The following is a 15,936-nucleotide window of genomic DNA, read 5'->3' on the forward strand; positions in this document are numbered from 1 at the left end:
CAGGATCATATGATTTCAGTAATTAAGGTTCACACCAGGCCATGCATTCTGAGATGAGCCGGTGCTATTAGCAGCTTTCATCTGCTTGCCTCCCGTTTGTTTTACTGTATGCACAGATGCACAGATGAACATTGCCTCGGGAAAAAGATCTGCAGAAACCCCTTTACTGGCAGATTTGTAGAATAAGCTATTTGGATCTCAGCACAAGTATTTTCTCTCAATGCACACACATAATTTTCTCGTGAATGGGATTTATGTGTGCACATCAAAAGAGGAAAATCCCTAAGGGCTCAGTTTAAACCAACAATAGCAAAGAAATTCAGGAATCTCTCACCAGAGCATGCCCTGCTTTGCCTACTTTATATCACGAAGACTTTGAATGAAATCTGTGGCAGCCAGGCAAAACAGGACATGAATTGGCTTTAAGGCTGTTCCTTTTTAAAGGTATACAATTAAGAACTTAAGAACTTACTGGCTTCCTAATGAGAGCACATCAGCTGCGGGAGATGGTGATAGCTGGATGCAGGCAAGGTGAAGGAACGCTCAGCCCCACCACAGGTTTGGGTGGCAGCACTGTGGCTGTACTCACAACAGTACCTCTTAACAGGATTTGCTTAGATTTGCTCGAAGGGAAGAGGCTGCGAATTACAAAAGTGGTGCTATGCAGGTGGCATTAGCACCGCGATGAGGATAGGGCTGGGGTGAGGGTGCCTGGGGTTTGGACCATTTCAGTGCTATTCCTGAGCTACAGAGGCCTGATCCATAGGTCTAAACCAGAGGCTCAGTGGTGTGGCTCCCCCACCCTGGGGGCTGGCTTCTCAGGATGCTGCTGGAGCAGGGGCCCACTTTAAATAATACTAAAACTACTACTATTACTAATAACAGCAACAGCAATAGAACAATAATAACTATGCAACCAAAATAAAAATAAAACATAATTTTCTGTAATTATATAAAATTGTATGCTGATATAATTAGTATGTCTTCGAATATAATTGATTCTGTTATAATCTAATATAATCTATTCTGCTAAATAATAATAAGAACGATGACAATAATAATAGTAATAATAATAGTAGTAGTAGTAATAATAATAATAAGAAGAAGAAGAAGAAGAAAAAGAATAAAAAAAACCCCAAATACTCCCTTCCCACCCGAAAAAGAACCTCTAAAGAGCAATAGAGGCCAGCACCCCATGAGCACAAAGTGCTGCGGGAGGGAGGCGCCGGCCCCGCGCCGCGCCCCGCCCCGGCCCCGCGCAGCCCCGGGCGCGGAGCGGTGCGGACCGAGCCGCGCGGGCGGGCGCGGAGCGGAGCGGAGCGGGGCGGAGGCGGAGCGCTGCGATGTGCACGATGTCGTTCAAGGTGAGCCGGACGCCTCAAGGGGAGAGGGGCGGGGGGATGCGCCTTTGGGTTCCCGCTTTGCGCGCGTCATGCCGGCAGCCCGTGGAGCGCTCTGTGGTATCCGTGGATTTAGGGGTTGATTTGTTTTATTTTTTTAGGAAAAACGAGGGTGGTGGAGGGCGGGAGGAAAGAAAGCAGTAACGTCCTTCCCGGGCTTTGGGGTACCCCGGGAGTGCTGCGGTGGCAGCTGATGGAGCGGGCGCTTTTCACAGCTGACAGCCCCAAAAGGGTGCGTGCCTTGTGTTACATAAACTGCGAGCCTGGCTCTGGGGTGGCCGGGCTCTGTGCTGTGGGTTTTGGTGCAGTCAGGAGCCTCCTCCTCACTTTTACGACCATCTCTGCTGGTGCTGGTTGTGTAATAGTTAGGAGGCAGTCTTCATCCGTGCTCTTCCTTTCTGTGCTGTGGTGGCCACTGAAGCCAGAGGGGTTCGTTCCCTTTGCCAGATGTGATTCCTGTCACTTTTTGTACTTCTTCCATCCAAACCCACACAAGAGCAGTCATTTCAAAAGATTGCCTTAAAGAAGTTTTTTAATCTAAGGACAAGATTAATAAGATTATTTGACAAAGAGGGAAGCAAGCAGCAATTTACTAATGATGTTAACAGATAATATTTATGATGGATGTACATCTTCTCTTGTTATGCACTTTCTGGTTGCTGTGCTTGCCCTTCTCTTATTGATCAGCAGCTCAGTGCCAGTCCTTTGCCATATTGCTTGCACTGCAATTTTTTTTAAATTTGATGTATTATTCCCTGTACTTGCCTCTCTCCTGTCAGGGTATCCCCCCCTGGAATGCTGGCGCATCGATGTCACCATGTCAGTTCAATGATGGCACAGCAGGTGGTTCCCACCTGCAGTTAAAGCCCTCCTGTGGCAGGCAGCAGAGAACATTTGCTCCAGGGGCAGCTCAGTCTTACACTTGGTGGTGAAATCATAGAATGGTTGGAAGGGACCTTAAATATCATCATGTTCCAGCCCTCTGCCATAAGCAGGTACACTTTCCACTAGAGCACGTTGTTCAAAGCCCCATCCAGCCTGGCCGTGGACACTTCTAGGGATGGGGCATCCACAGCTTCTCTGGGCAACCTGTTCCAATGCCTCACCACCTTCACAGTAAAGAATCTCTTCCTAATATCCACTCTAAACCTACCCCCTGTCAGTTTAAGGACATTTGTCCTTGTGCTATCACCACATGCTCTTGTAAAAAGTCCCTCTCTATCTCCCTTGTGGGTCCCATTTAGCCACTGGAAGGTGCTCTAAGGTCTCCTCAGAGCCTTCTCTTCTCCAGGCTGAACAACCTCAATTCCCTCAGCCTGTCTTCACAGGAGAGGTGCTCTAGCCCTCTGACCATCTTCATGGCCCTCTTCTGGATTTGCTCCAGCAGGTCCACACCCTTATGTTGGGGGCCCCAGAGCTGAATGTAGTACTACAGGTGTGGTCTTACCAGAGCAGAATTGAGGGAGAGAATCACTTTCCTGATCCTGCTGGTCTTGATTCTTTTAATGTAGCTCAGGATACACTTGCCTTTCTGGAGTGCAGTCTCTGTGGTCATCCCCTTTTTGGTCCTGCATTGGTCTTGCACATAATTTCTTTTTTTTTTTTTTTCCCTTAGTTTTTCTGTCCCTTCATTCTGTCTCTGTGAGTTTTTTCCCACCTTCACTACTCACAAGCATCCACCCTAACAGCCCCATGTTCCTGGTGATGCCAGCTTCTTTTTCTTTCTTATCTTTTTTTTGGCCTCCTTTTTTATTTAACTTGTTCTTCAGGTCTTACTTTCTGTTCTGTCCCTATCAGCTCCTTTTCTGTGCCCTATTTCTCACATTGTAGTCCCTCAAGTTTTCCTGTTCTAAGTAGCTCACTGCTTTCCCCTCCCTCTGAAGAACAGCAGACCATACCTCCCTCTCTCTGTTTTCTCTCCCTTTTCTCCCTGTGACATTTTGTTTGGCATTTTCTCTTTCTCTCAGATCATGAACTTAACTTGGATTCTTACTGTTTGCCACTGGCTGTTCACATTTTCCATCTTATTATCCTACTTACCCATGGCATTGCATTTATTTTTCTTTCTCACACAAATATCCTCTCTTCTGTCACATTTTGCCAGACTAAACAACATTTATATATTAAATCACCTTTCCTTTTTATCAGGATCCTTCATGTATGATATATTGCTATCTAATAAAGAACTCTGCTCCTAAGTTGCACTAGCCTTTTCCATCATGCTTGATGGAAACCTTCTTCTTCTTTAAACTTTTTACTCAATTCCTTCTTTGCAATAGGACTGGTTTGGAAACTAAGCAGGAAAAGGGAAATTTCTTGTATTTTGCCAGCACAAGGAACAAGCCAGTGGGCGGACTAGCATTCTCTTTCTCCTTTCTTTTCTTTCTCTTTGTCCATTGCCTCTTTTCATTCATCTGCAAGATTCCTGTTTAAGAACTGCACTCTTCCTCCTCAGCGGTCACACCACTGTCACCTGCCCTTTCTCTGCAAACAGCAAATCAAAGGTATGGCAGGGAGCAGGAGCTGGTGGGCACAGCATTTAAATTATACTTTCCCCCTCAATATTCCTGAAATGACACAGATACCTTAGCACAATTCATCTTTTTCTGTATCCCTGCAAAGAAATGCTTTTGTCAGATTTATATTTTCCTCTAGGCCATTTTTGAAAGAGTGTTTTTTCTGATGTCAATACAGCATGAATATAATTCCAGCTTTTCATCTTTGGGCTCTCATAAAAGCATATAAACAATCAAAATTATCAGCACAGCCAGATTTTAAAATAATACTTTAGAGAACTTGATGAAGTGAAGGAACTTTTATCCTGGAAGTTGCTGATGTTGGCACAAGTGACATAATGAAACAAGCAATTTTCATGAAAGCTATTAGCTAATAATTTTCTAATGTTTATTACATTCTGCTCACAGACTGTCAGTGCTGAGGATCAGTTGTTTACTTTGAGGATGCTTCGGGAGCAGACTAGCCTTATAATAAGAATTACATAAAAAGTTTCTCTGATTAATCTTTTGAAATTCAACATTACCTCTCCCTAGGAAGTATCTGATGAGACATGACTGAGTTCATCACCAAACAACAGCAGTCACATCCTGCAGCTATAAACTCATTTATTACTCAAAAATAATGCAATTAATTGGATTAGATTACAGAGCTATAGCTCCAGAGATATAAACTGCCACATGGTACACGATAAGGCTGTTCTTTTCAGGTGCCCAGATCATCTGAATGATTTTGTATTTTCATTCACCTTAGCACGTACAATAGCTCAGATTTGCATCTGATTTTTTAATCTAATCACTGGATGGTTGATGGTCTGAGTGTGCTGTATTCTCTACTTTTATACAAGGAATCCCAAGCAACACAGGGGCACAAGGGGAAGTAAAAGTGCTTAACAGGAGTCAGTTCAAATGGGAAAAAACTTAGTTTTGTGTCCTTGGTACACTGAAGAATTCTTCCATTCCTTGGGTCTGATCCAAAGTATAAGGACAACTCTGCTGGAGAGCTACTGTAGGACTTACAGGGGAGAAAAAAGAGGTAGGAATTTATGACTCATAAGGCCAAAGACTTTGAACTTCTACTTGCTATCCAGGGTCACACTGGACATTTAGTTCTCTTCTCACATGAACTGGTGAAAGCAGGTAAGAAGTTCCTGAATTCCAGTTCTTGCCTCCCCGACCAGTGAAAGTGGTGGTGTATGATGAGCAATAAAATAATTCAGTCTGCTACTGTGCCCTTGTAGTTAAAACTTGGGTGGATTAAATAAATCTTTCCCTTTATGGATGTATTGCCATACCTCTAAACTTTCTAAGACTTTAAGGGATAGTTTGGGACAATAAAAGGTAAGGAATTTGATTGTCCATTCTGTAAGGTCTAAACATAATTCTTTTGCAATAGCTTTCCAGTGAATATCATAACAAAGCAAATAGGAAAATATTCCTAACTGCCAGCTCTATAAATAAATATCTATCTAATAAATCAGAGCAAAAAGGGCAACATGAGCCTCTGTGTGTTTAGGTCAATTGTTTACTTTTACATAAAATTTTAGTGATTCTAAGGGTAAAGATAGGAGACATTACAGTCTTACTAGCAAAGAGGGTATAAACTGCTGTCTCTAGTTTAATCAACATTATTTACATTCTTACATTATTTACATTATTTAATCAACATTATCTCCAGGGAAATGCAATAGCTGTGAAAAGAAGATCAGAATTGAACTTATTGTGCTTGCTAAAATTTTCACACTACTGCCCCTGTGTGCACAAGAAATACCGCTATCAATTTATAGGAAGTGACTTATAATTTATTGAATGGTTGGAAGATCTCTTATCTGAAACAGTTGTCAATTTTCCAACCTATTATTATTAAAAATGCAACCCATGGAAAATTCTCAGTGTGACAGACCTGAGAGAGATTCAGATTCATGATTTCTGTGTCTGCTGGTTTCTGCAAAGTTTATTGTCTTCATGTCAGTGAAGGAAGCAATTTAAACTGTACTGTATAAGTGCATTTTAATTATAAAGCATAAAACCATTGAATCCTGGTTCCCTGCCACATTACATGTGCGCATTGACATTTAGACAAGAAGTGCCTATGCCATTTCTGAAGCTGAATTATTGACTTAAATATCACTCTGTACTCTCTTTGGGTTATCCTGAAGGCAGGATTCACTACAAAGTAATGCCCCTGCATATTTTTTACTCTGCTTTGGTGTGACTATTGGCGAAGTGATGTTTTACACCTCTGTAGGTAGTTTGGGCTCTTATTAAAAAATCAGCAGCACGAGCCTGCTCTAGCCTGCTCTAGCAATCCTATTGCTCTAGGATATGTATCATTGCCATCACAGTGTTTCCCCCCACACTTCACCCTTGACAGTGCTTGCCTGTTAAGGCAGAATATTGGCAGCTGTCTGCATGGATTAGATAAAGAGGGTAGCAGCAACGTCCATGTCTTTTCTTTCTGTCCTTTTCCTGTGCTGGAGCAGTCATCATTCGCTCCTACCCAGGAGATATTGCACATGCCCACAGTCCCGGGGTGTTAATTCCAGGCAGGAGATAGAACAAGCAGTCTGGGAGATGCATGAGCAATACTTTTCCTGCATTGGAACTTTGTGTGCAGAAAAGAAGGGGATGACAGAGAGCTAATCTGAAACCCAAGCGGATGTCCTACAGCAGGACATTGTCAGCAGGATGCTTCAGCCTAACTGTGGCCAGCCCCACCATAGAAGCAGACAATACAGACATCACTGAGCATGTTGTTTTCTGTGATGCTTCCCTGTGGATCTGGCCTATCATCATCCTTTCTCATTACAGGGCAGTCTAAGAGACATAGGCTGCCATGGACACAAGGAAGACTTAAAATAACATGAGGAAGCACAGGAAGATTGGTCTCTTTAATTGAAAAAAGAAATTAAATTAGCTTCCTTTCAATGCTCTGGGTTTGAAAGAACAGCACACTAAGCTGAAACTTTCCTGGCTTGAATGCAGAATATATGTGATGTATATGCTTGCCCAGTGTATTTTCCAAAGTGATTTATTTCTGCTTTCTTTTTTTTTTTTTTTTTATCTTTTCCTTTTTTCTACCAGAAAGAAACACCACTTGCCAATGCTGCATTTTGGGCTGCAAGAAAAGGAAACCTGGCTCTCCTCCAGCTGCTTCTGAACAGTGGGCGAGTAGATGTGGACTGCAAAGACAGCGTATGCACACAATGCACCTACAGCCACAGCACTCATTTTGCATCACTTTCCATAGCCCACCATGCAGAGGGTGTGGTAGGGATGTAACATGAAACATATGAGTGTCTTATGGTACTTCAGGATGATTTAAAACCTTCTCCTGTCAGTAATCAAGCTTGAAACATAAGATAAAATAGTGTGATGATTTACATCAGTGGCAAGGGGTTAAGAATTTGCCAGCATTCAAAAATGTGTCTTACACAGTTATTTGTGGTGGTGACATTAAAAACACAGATCCTAGCACCTCGGGCTTCTCTTTGCAAAGAAATGTCATTGTAGTAATAGATCACAGCGAAGAGTTGGGTGAATTGAGTCCAGGTAGCAATGATTCTGTCAGCTAACAGACCTCATAATTAGAACAACTGCTGGCCTCCTAAATTCTTCCTCCTCCACCCAATCTCTGGACTGGGCACCAACATGAAGGCACAAGATTGCCAAGCAAGAGGAGCCCAGACACATGACAAATTTCATGGGAATTTCCTTACTGTAATTGACACAGGTTGAGATTAGTTTTGAGATTATATATGGGATGATAACAGGGATCATGAGCAGGTCTTTCTATTCTGCCTACAATGCATGGTGAGATACTTAATTGTGCTAAGCTAAGTCAAAGAGCAAGGGGAAAAGGAGGGTGAGAAGTTCCAGTTTGCTTTTGTTTGGCATTGGGACTGACTGACATGTAGCCATGCTGGTGTTGGTAAGGATTAATGCCACTTCCAGCCCGAAACACGAACTTGCCGCAGCTTCTCTCACTTTGGATACCTTCAAAGTGTAAGAGATTTTCTAAGCCCAATGACTTTAATGTATCTTTTCATTTTCATTTCATTTTTGACCTGTAGGCAAGTATTTGTCCTACAGCACTTTTGGAGCTGGTGCTATGATGTCCTTCTGACAAGGGAGGGAATGTTGTTCAAATAGAGGCTTGTAGTAAACAGGACAGAGATCAGTATGAAAAAATAAAGTCACTACTGTTCATTTTTTCTCAAAAGAAGGCTAACTTTGGGCAAGAACTTTCACACTGCACTGCATTAATTATTGTATCAGACATACACATTTTCTAGACTAAATTATTTTTTTTTTACAATTAAGACCGCATGTTTCTTTTTTGTAATGTCACCCATTCCTTCTTTAATTGAGCTTTCATGTGTGAATGGTTTTAAAGGATGTATTTCATCCTTATGCATGTGGTTTCTGCATATTGTCCATACACTGCATACATATAAATCTTCATTCCCTGGAAGTGACCTTATTGTGTACTGAGGGAGTTGAACACAGATTTCTGTACAGAAAGTTCTCCCTTATAATGTGAAGAGTCACTGAGTGAGTTTGCTCTCTTTATTTGGATAGGGAATTACTGTTCAAATCACCCAGCCCCTTCTCCTGACTATGACTCAGAATTCAAAGTGACTCAGCTGAGTCACTCAGCTCCTGTATCTGAGGTTACTCTGGAAATGATGCAAAGAACTTTGGGATTCTCTGCTTAAAAAGAGAGGGGGGAAAAAGCTGTTTAGAAACAAAACCCATTCTTTTTATACTTGTTGCACTTATTTTGGGACAATAAGATATCATAAGCTCCCTACAGCTTTTTGGCAGAGATGCTGACTCATCCAGACAGCCTGATTCATTCTGTAGGTGTCTGTTGAAGGTACTGACTTGTTTTTCCTTACTCCCAGCTTGGCACAACAGCTCTGATGGTAGCATCTTACTATGGCCACATAGATTGTGTACGGGAATTGGTGTTGCAAGGAGCAGATATCAATCTGCAGAGAGAGGTAGGATTCAAACAGGGCTTGATTAAGTGACTGTTGGTTTGTTACAAACAATGAGTGTTGTCTGCTGCTTGTTGCCAATTGTTTCTTTGTCACTTGCTGTATAGTGGATTTATAACATGTATAACAGGCTCTGTTCTGAGGACATCAGGGAATCAGATATCTGGAGTTTACAATAGAAAATCAGATGCCAGAGGTACATTTATAATAACTCATGAAACATTTTCAGCAGATCTGGTTGGTGAGGCTCAGTTACATCTGGGATGTACCCCCCCGGGGATTATGCCATTTATGTATTTGCAGTTTTACTTTTTGGCACAACAATTTACAGATCTCGAGATGGGATAAATAATAAGAAGACCTTTACCTTTTGATTTGCAGCCTGGTCATTAAAACAGAGTGGATGCCATTTAGTTTCTGCCTTTTAGTCTGAGCCAACTCATCTCTAGCAGTCACACAGCTTTTTCACCCGTACCCTTCCCTGCATCTCTGCTTGGCATTCAAGGCATGTCTTGCACCATGACATCAGCATGGAAGAGACTTCAGCAACTGATTTTTTGGGAAATTGCCTTTCACTCATACTTCATGCAGACAGTTGTAAGGATTGCAGTTGCTCTGGTCTGTGTGTTGGCTGTGCAAAGAGCAGAATTGCTCAGGGACAACCACTGGTTTTAAGAGAAGAACAGTTTAAGGAGGGCATGAAACTACATAGGATGGTGGCAGGTCGTTCAGGATAGCAGTGTGCTCGTTGCTCAAACAGTACAAGCCAAGGTTTCTTACTTTCCTTGGTTACCTGGAACCAGAGCATTAATCTCATGCTGACATCTGCAAGTTACTGAGTCAGTGAATGCCACGTTTGATGATGTAGGTGTCTTTGCACTTACTGGCCTAAACTTGCTCTAACCATGATTGTCGGTGTCTTTCAGTGGGGTCCTGTTCTAATAAAACATGTACTTAAATATGTCCCTTCTCTTAGGTAAACATTGCTTGGAACGAAGCAACAAAAGAAAAAGTTATGAACAGTTTTATGGAGCTGCTCTTGATTATCACTCAGGAAATACTGATTCAACAAGGCAACAAAAAGAAAAACACTGAAAGCCTCCAAAATCACTCTGTTGCAGGAAGGGAGCAAAACAGATGAAGTTTAAGTGCTAAAGACCTATGACACTGTTCTGCAACTAAATGCAGTTACTCCAACCAGTGCTCTTGTGCACTGAAGTTGTTGTGAAGCTCGGGGAAGTGAGAGTCCCATAAATGTGCCCAGGAGAGCAGGCTCTGAGATGGTCTAAATGGGGCCATGTACTATTGTAAAGGCTTTGGGCACTGGAGTGAATTTCACGTGTAGCTCCCATTTCCTGTACTTTCTACATGGGGTGAGAGAGCCCAAAGACAGGAAAGCTTGCTCCTTCCTTCCTTCCTTCCTTCCTTCCTTCCTTCCTTCCTTCCTTCCTTCCTTCCTTCCTTCCTTCCTTCCTTCCTTCCTTCCTTCCTTCCTTCCTTCCTTCCTTCCTTCCTCCCTCCCTCCCTCCCTCCCTCCCTTCCTCCCTCCCTTCCTCCCTTCCTCCCTTCCTTCCTTCCTTCCTTCCTTCCTTCCTTCCTTCCTTCCTTCCTTCCTTCCTTCCTTCCTTCCTTCCTTCCTTCCTTCCTCCCTTCCTCCCTTCCTCCCTTCCTCCATCCCTTCCTTCCTCTCTCCCTCCCTTTCACTGGACAGATTTTTCAGTGCAATGGGAAGAAGACTTGAGTTAAGATACCTGGTGTCCTCTGGAGTCTTGAAATTCATCAGGTCTTTTCAGCTGATATCCAACTGATTGAGCTCAATACTTTTTAATTTGAAATGTCTATGCTTCAGTCAAATGTGTTATGCGTTTGTTACTATTTTAATCTATTTTTCCTTTACAGTCAGGTGCAACTTCTCTGTTCTTTGCTGCACAGCAAGGCCACAATGATGTAGTGAAGTTTCTCTTTTCATTTGGAGCCTCAACTGAATTTAAAAATAAAGTAAGATGATGGGTCTATTTTTGCATGCTGATACATTCTGACAGTCAAGGCTGGGTTTTTGCATTCACATGAAACATGACGGGGTAGTGTTAAGATGATGAAATTTCCTCACGTGAACATTTTTGAGTAATGCAACACATTGTGAAATATTAACTTTGGACTAACTTTTCCTACCTAGACTTAATGGCATAAGTTCATCAAGGTCCCTTGATAGTGATATCAGTCTTTCTTTATAAGCCATCCTCCAATACAAGATCAAAGGGTCTTTTTGCACATACCAGGTAGGATCCTGATTTAGGTGTTTGTGTACTCTGGTTGCACAGAACTTACATTTCATCAGCAGTGGGATGTCTCTGCATGCCACCATAGGATACATAAGAATATAATGCCTTCAGTCCTCCCTAAATGCCCACTTTCCTATCTGAGACAAGAAGATGAAATGTACCTCAGAGCTTTTATTTCTTTGTTTAGGCAGGTCCTTTTCCAAAATCTTCTTAGAACAGCGAAAAGCACAGGTGGCAGGGCCTGGGTTCCTCATCCCTCATGGGGTCAACAGCAGCGAGATCAGCAGTTCATCACTGAGAGCAGTACATCAACCCAGGGTTTTTTTGGTTTTTTTTTTTTTTTTTTGCCCAAGCCAGTATTAGCACCTCTGCTTTCAGCAAACAGGGGGAAAAACAACATATTTTCATTAAATATACTTGTCCTTGACATGCTGGCTATGTTTTAAAATGTTCCCATTATCTGGGGAGGAGGAAACTTGCCAGTCACATATCCTGGAGTCCCTAGTGATGTCTTTGAAGAAGCAGTAGTTCTTTACCCCACAGTAATCAATTTCTCAAGGTATTTTAGTCTGTGATTTGAATGATTCTCTCAATCCATGCCTGCTTTCTGGACTCCCTGGAAATACAGGCTCTAAATATAAGGGAATTGATGGAGCATCAGAAACTCAGCTCCTTATGCTCTAGGGGCTAAAAGTCTTGTTTTGTGGCCAGAGTTCACACATGCCCATAGAGTAGGATTCTGATACCCCAGGGAGCTGTGCTTGTGGTGAGCAACTCTGACCGCAGCAGCAATCAGTAATAAAAGCATGAATGAAATTGTGGCTGTTTAACACAACATGGAGTGCAGCTGTGAAAGCTGGCGATGCAGGAGGTTACAGTGTTAAATACAACAGCTGTACCTTACAGAGCTGGATAACCTCATGTGGGGCAAATTTCTTGGGTAAGGTTGCACATTCAAATAAATGTTGCTTCTCTGACTTTTATTTCAGGGTATGGGTGGGGGGTTAACAAAACTCAGAGGGGTCATCTTCCCTTGCATTCAGCTGTCAATTCAGAGGCTTAGTACCTTATTCTGCCTAGAGAGACAGTTACATCTTCACTCAATGTTTCCACAGCCTGTGAACTAGGAGTTTGTGAAGAGGCCAAGATTTGATCCAAGAGGTGAACAACAGACTTGAAATTATCTTATCCTTCATGACAATATACCATCTTTAATGGAGCATGCAAAATACATTGATGTGAAACACTAGGACAGATAAAAGAGAGCAAAGGTCCAAGTTATAAAAGAATATTCCTGTGTTCAGCTGCTCCAAATGGCTTCCATCTTTGGACAAATGCAAGTTTGGGGTCTACTGTTGCTCACCTTGAAACTTTAATTCCAGCCCCTCTTTTCCTGCCTGCCTCTGCTTCTGAACCCAGACTTGACTTGGCCCATATGCCAGTCTGAAGTATCTTTTAAGCTGCTGGTTGCTCTTCCTCTCCAGGCCACAGCTTTCTGTTACATCCAGACAAGCTGAGTGAAATGTAACACCAGCTCCCAATGGGTGTAACATGGGAAACTGACATGTGATGTGCATGTGAGATGATTTTCCAGCAGCATCACCTGCCTGAGCAGGAGGCACCAGTCAGTGTAGTGCAGGGACAGTCCACATCTTCCACTGGCCCACTAGTGTGGCTTTGTATCAGTTCAGTCTTCTGATTTAATAATGTGGTTTTCATAGCTTGGAATAATTCCATCGTTCTGTTAACAGGTGACCAAGGTGACAGGCTCCTCTATCCCTCCCAAACCCCAGAAACAATATAGTTGATAAAATTTGCCTTTTCAGGTTAGGGACAAGGCATTTTCTCACTAAGGCACTCATCTGGGAGCAGTACTGGAAAAGATATGGCTGATCTTGTTTTTAAAGGGCGGTGCAAAATGAATCCATTTGCAAAGAATATATATATTTCTATTATAAATCACCACATGAATTTGGAATAAGCACACAAATTGAATGTATCCTACAAAACAGAGACTTAACTAAGGAAATTCAAAGCCCAACATCTTTTTCATGTACTTATCTGTAAATTGTGATTACTACATTTGTTACTCATATATGAGAATTCTGGAGAACTATCTTAATACAGGCATGCAATTCTTGTTAAGCCTTGTATCATTAGAATTTATATTTGCTATGGCAAAACTGCTCTACAATAGTGTGATAAAGTAATTAGCAATAAATGCTGATGTTCTAAAGAGAATGAATAGTACTATTGAAGGTTAATTATTATATAATTATTACATATAATATTAGTCATTAATATTATTCTGCATTGTCCCAGTCTGACATCCATAGAAATATTTACCATAGGTTGAAATTTCTTTCTTTTATTCTGATAGGTGTGATAAGCATGTGAGTTCTTAAAAAGCATGGTGCTTAAAAAACATTTTCTGAGCAGTACTGCAGGTTGAGCAGTATGTCAGGGGCTATTTTTCAGCAGGCAGTGATTGCAGAAATCAGCTCTCCTCCTCTGTTCCATATTTAAGAGATGGTTAAACAAGGTATAATTCTAAGCTGTTTCAGGTGATGATGATAGAGGAAAGAGGTCGGCAAATAGACAGGGAAGTCTGCACCACTTAGCGTGGTCTTACCCAGTGCTGCTGTCCCAAGTATTTTCACTGCAGATCGGCAGCTGCTGTTATGTGCTGGCAGTGAGGAGGACGGACTCTGGGGAGGGCAGAAAAATGGTTTCAGGGGAAGAATTGCAGAGGTAGCTGAGAAAAGTCCAGCTCCTATCTGAGCTGGAAATATTTGCAGTGCAGGATTAATAGAAGCTTCATTGTGTCAGGAAAACAGGATATGAGCAAGAAGTGAACTCAAGGCAATGTGCCATCTCTAAGAGAGGTTGCACAGTGGCCTCCTGCCCACTGCAGAAGGGGAGCCCCAGGAGCACCTCAGTGCTTGCTCACATGTCCAGCTCCCACTTGCTGCCCTGCTCAGAGTTTCCAAGAGGCTTGCCAGTACCAAGGACGCTGCTTCAGCTTTTTACTTATCTCAGCTGAAGCCAAAAAGGAAAGAGGTAATCACATGGCTGAGAGGGATGTTAAAACTCTGTCTTTTATATATTTTTTTAATCCCCCACAACTTATCTGCTTTCCTTATGGTCTGTAAAGCATTGGGGTCTTCATCTAGAGTTTGCTGGCGTAAAGTGTAAGAGAAAACCAGATGGAAGCTCAACAGAGGCAAGAGGGGGACTGAGTTTTCTCCTACTAATAAACAGTGGACCATTGCACTGTTCAACAATTCCTTGATTTAACTTAGTGCTGTCTTATCACATGATCAGTGGAAAAGTTTGCTGCCCCCAGCTTCTTTTTCTTACAGAAAGGTGTATATCTAATTTTTCACAGTGGTACCCCCAACTCAGAGCATGCAGAGGAATCCCAATCCCTTCTGTTGAATGTATTCAGCTTCAGATATCAGAGAGACAGTAGAGCAGGTCTTAGAGCTCAGTTGTCCTCTTGATCAGGACCAGATCTTTGAGCCCAGGAATTGTTACCCACTTCTCTGCTGCAGTAAATATTTGATTCAGAGTGGACAGATGAAACTAGGGGCCATCCAATGATCCTCTTCTAACCCCTAGACTCTGATCAGACCGACCTAGGAAAACTTGGTAACTTTAGTCTGAAAGATCCAAATGGTGAAATGGTGTATTTTGGAATTGTGTTACTCTTAAAAAAAAAAAAAAGTATCTGTCTAAAACTGTTCACTGGGTTGAACCAAACACTTGGTCAGGAACCTCTTTTTGAATTAATTAGACATGTCTTGAGAGAGTGTTGCCATTCTCAAACCCCAAGCTGTCACATCTCCCAAGGTGGGATCACACACTGGGATTCCAAGTGTTGGGCTTCAGCTCTGCTGTGCCAGCTGTGGTTAGCTTTGCAGGTGTGCCTTTTATCTGGGACCTGTCACTTGGTTCCTTACAGAAATTATGACAATAACCAAACAATATTCTAAAAATAACAGAAGTTTGTGGAGAACACAAGCATTTTAAAAAACAAAAGCCAGACCATAAAGCAACAAACTTTTTCCATATGCAACCAACTGAGCATGTGTATTTACCATCCATACAGGGAACTTTAATATTTTAAAGCTTCCTAAAGCTTTTCCTTCCCTGCCTCTCCACAGAGGACCTTCAGTCTGGATAGCACAGTTTCTCTTCTTAATTCACTAACTTTTCTCTCTCAACATCGTTCAGGGAAAAAGTCTTTTAAAATTTCTCTGTTTTTTTTTTTTTTTTTTTTTTTTTGTTTTGTTTTGTTTTTTTGTTATTTTGTTTTGTTTTGTTTATAGCCCTTTGATCCAGTAAATCACCCCTTGAGCAGGGTTTCACTGGTTGGGGAGAGGAAATAGGTTTCATGAAGCTATTAGCTTTTCCATTGTCTTTTAAGTGTGTATAAGGTGTTTTTTAATCCAAGAACAATTGTGATTGCTTTTGTGTTTTGTTCCAGCAGTTCCTATCAGTTCCTATTAAATTATGGTAGTTTAATTTGGCAGGAAAGTCTAATTTCTCATAAGAGAAATTTAACTCCACTGGCCTGATTACACACTGTATTTAGTCAAATAATCCAGAATTAATAGGCAATTCTTAGACTGTCACACAACAGCCTCACATCTCTGGCTTTGCTGACATCCAAGCCTTCTTTTCTTTTCAATGTTGTGGCAGGAAGTGTGAATATGAGGTTTTGAGGGTAGCTATA

At 41.9% G+C, this 15,936-nt stretch overlaps 1 protein-coding gene across 3 annotated transcripts in view; it reads left to right on the forward strand.

Moving 5' to 3' along the window:
- The first annotated feature begins 1,236 nt into the window (after positions 1-1,236).
- Positions 1,237-15,936, forward strand: part of ANKRD29 (ankyrin repeat domain 29) — a 31,217-nt gene continuing 16,517 nt past the window's right edge. Inside the window, exons 1-5 of one of the 3 annotated variants that reach the window (XM_068190646.1) lie at positions 1,270-1,364; positions 1,502-1,632; positions 6,998-7,108; positions 8,821-8,919; positions 10,816-10,914. In XM_068190646.1, coding sequence (XP_068046747.1) covers positions 1,594-1,632; positions 6,998-7,108; positions 8,821-8,919; positions 10,816-10,914 — 348 coding nt within the window. In that variant the 5' untranslated portion in view covers positions 1,270-1,364; positions 1,502-1,593. Of the gene's footprint in view, positions 1,365-1,501; positions 1,633-6,997; positions 7,109-8,820; positions 8,920-10,815; positions 10,915-15,936 lie in introns of all 3 variants that reach the window. The other 2 variants (XM_068190657.1, XM_068190664.1) reach the window with 2 other exon arrangements.

This window comes from Anomalospiza imberbis, chromosome 1 (assembly GCF_031753505.1).
Source record: "Anomalospiza imberbis isolate Cuckoo-Finch-1a 21T00152 chromosome 1, ASM3175350v1, whole genome shotgun sequence".
Classification (NCBI taxonomy): Eukaryota; Metazoa; Chordata; class Aves; order Passeriformes; family Viduidae; genus Anomalospiza; species Anomalospiza imberbis.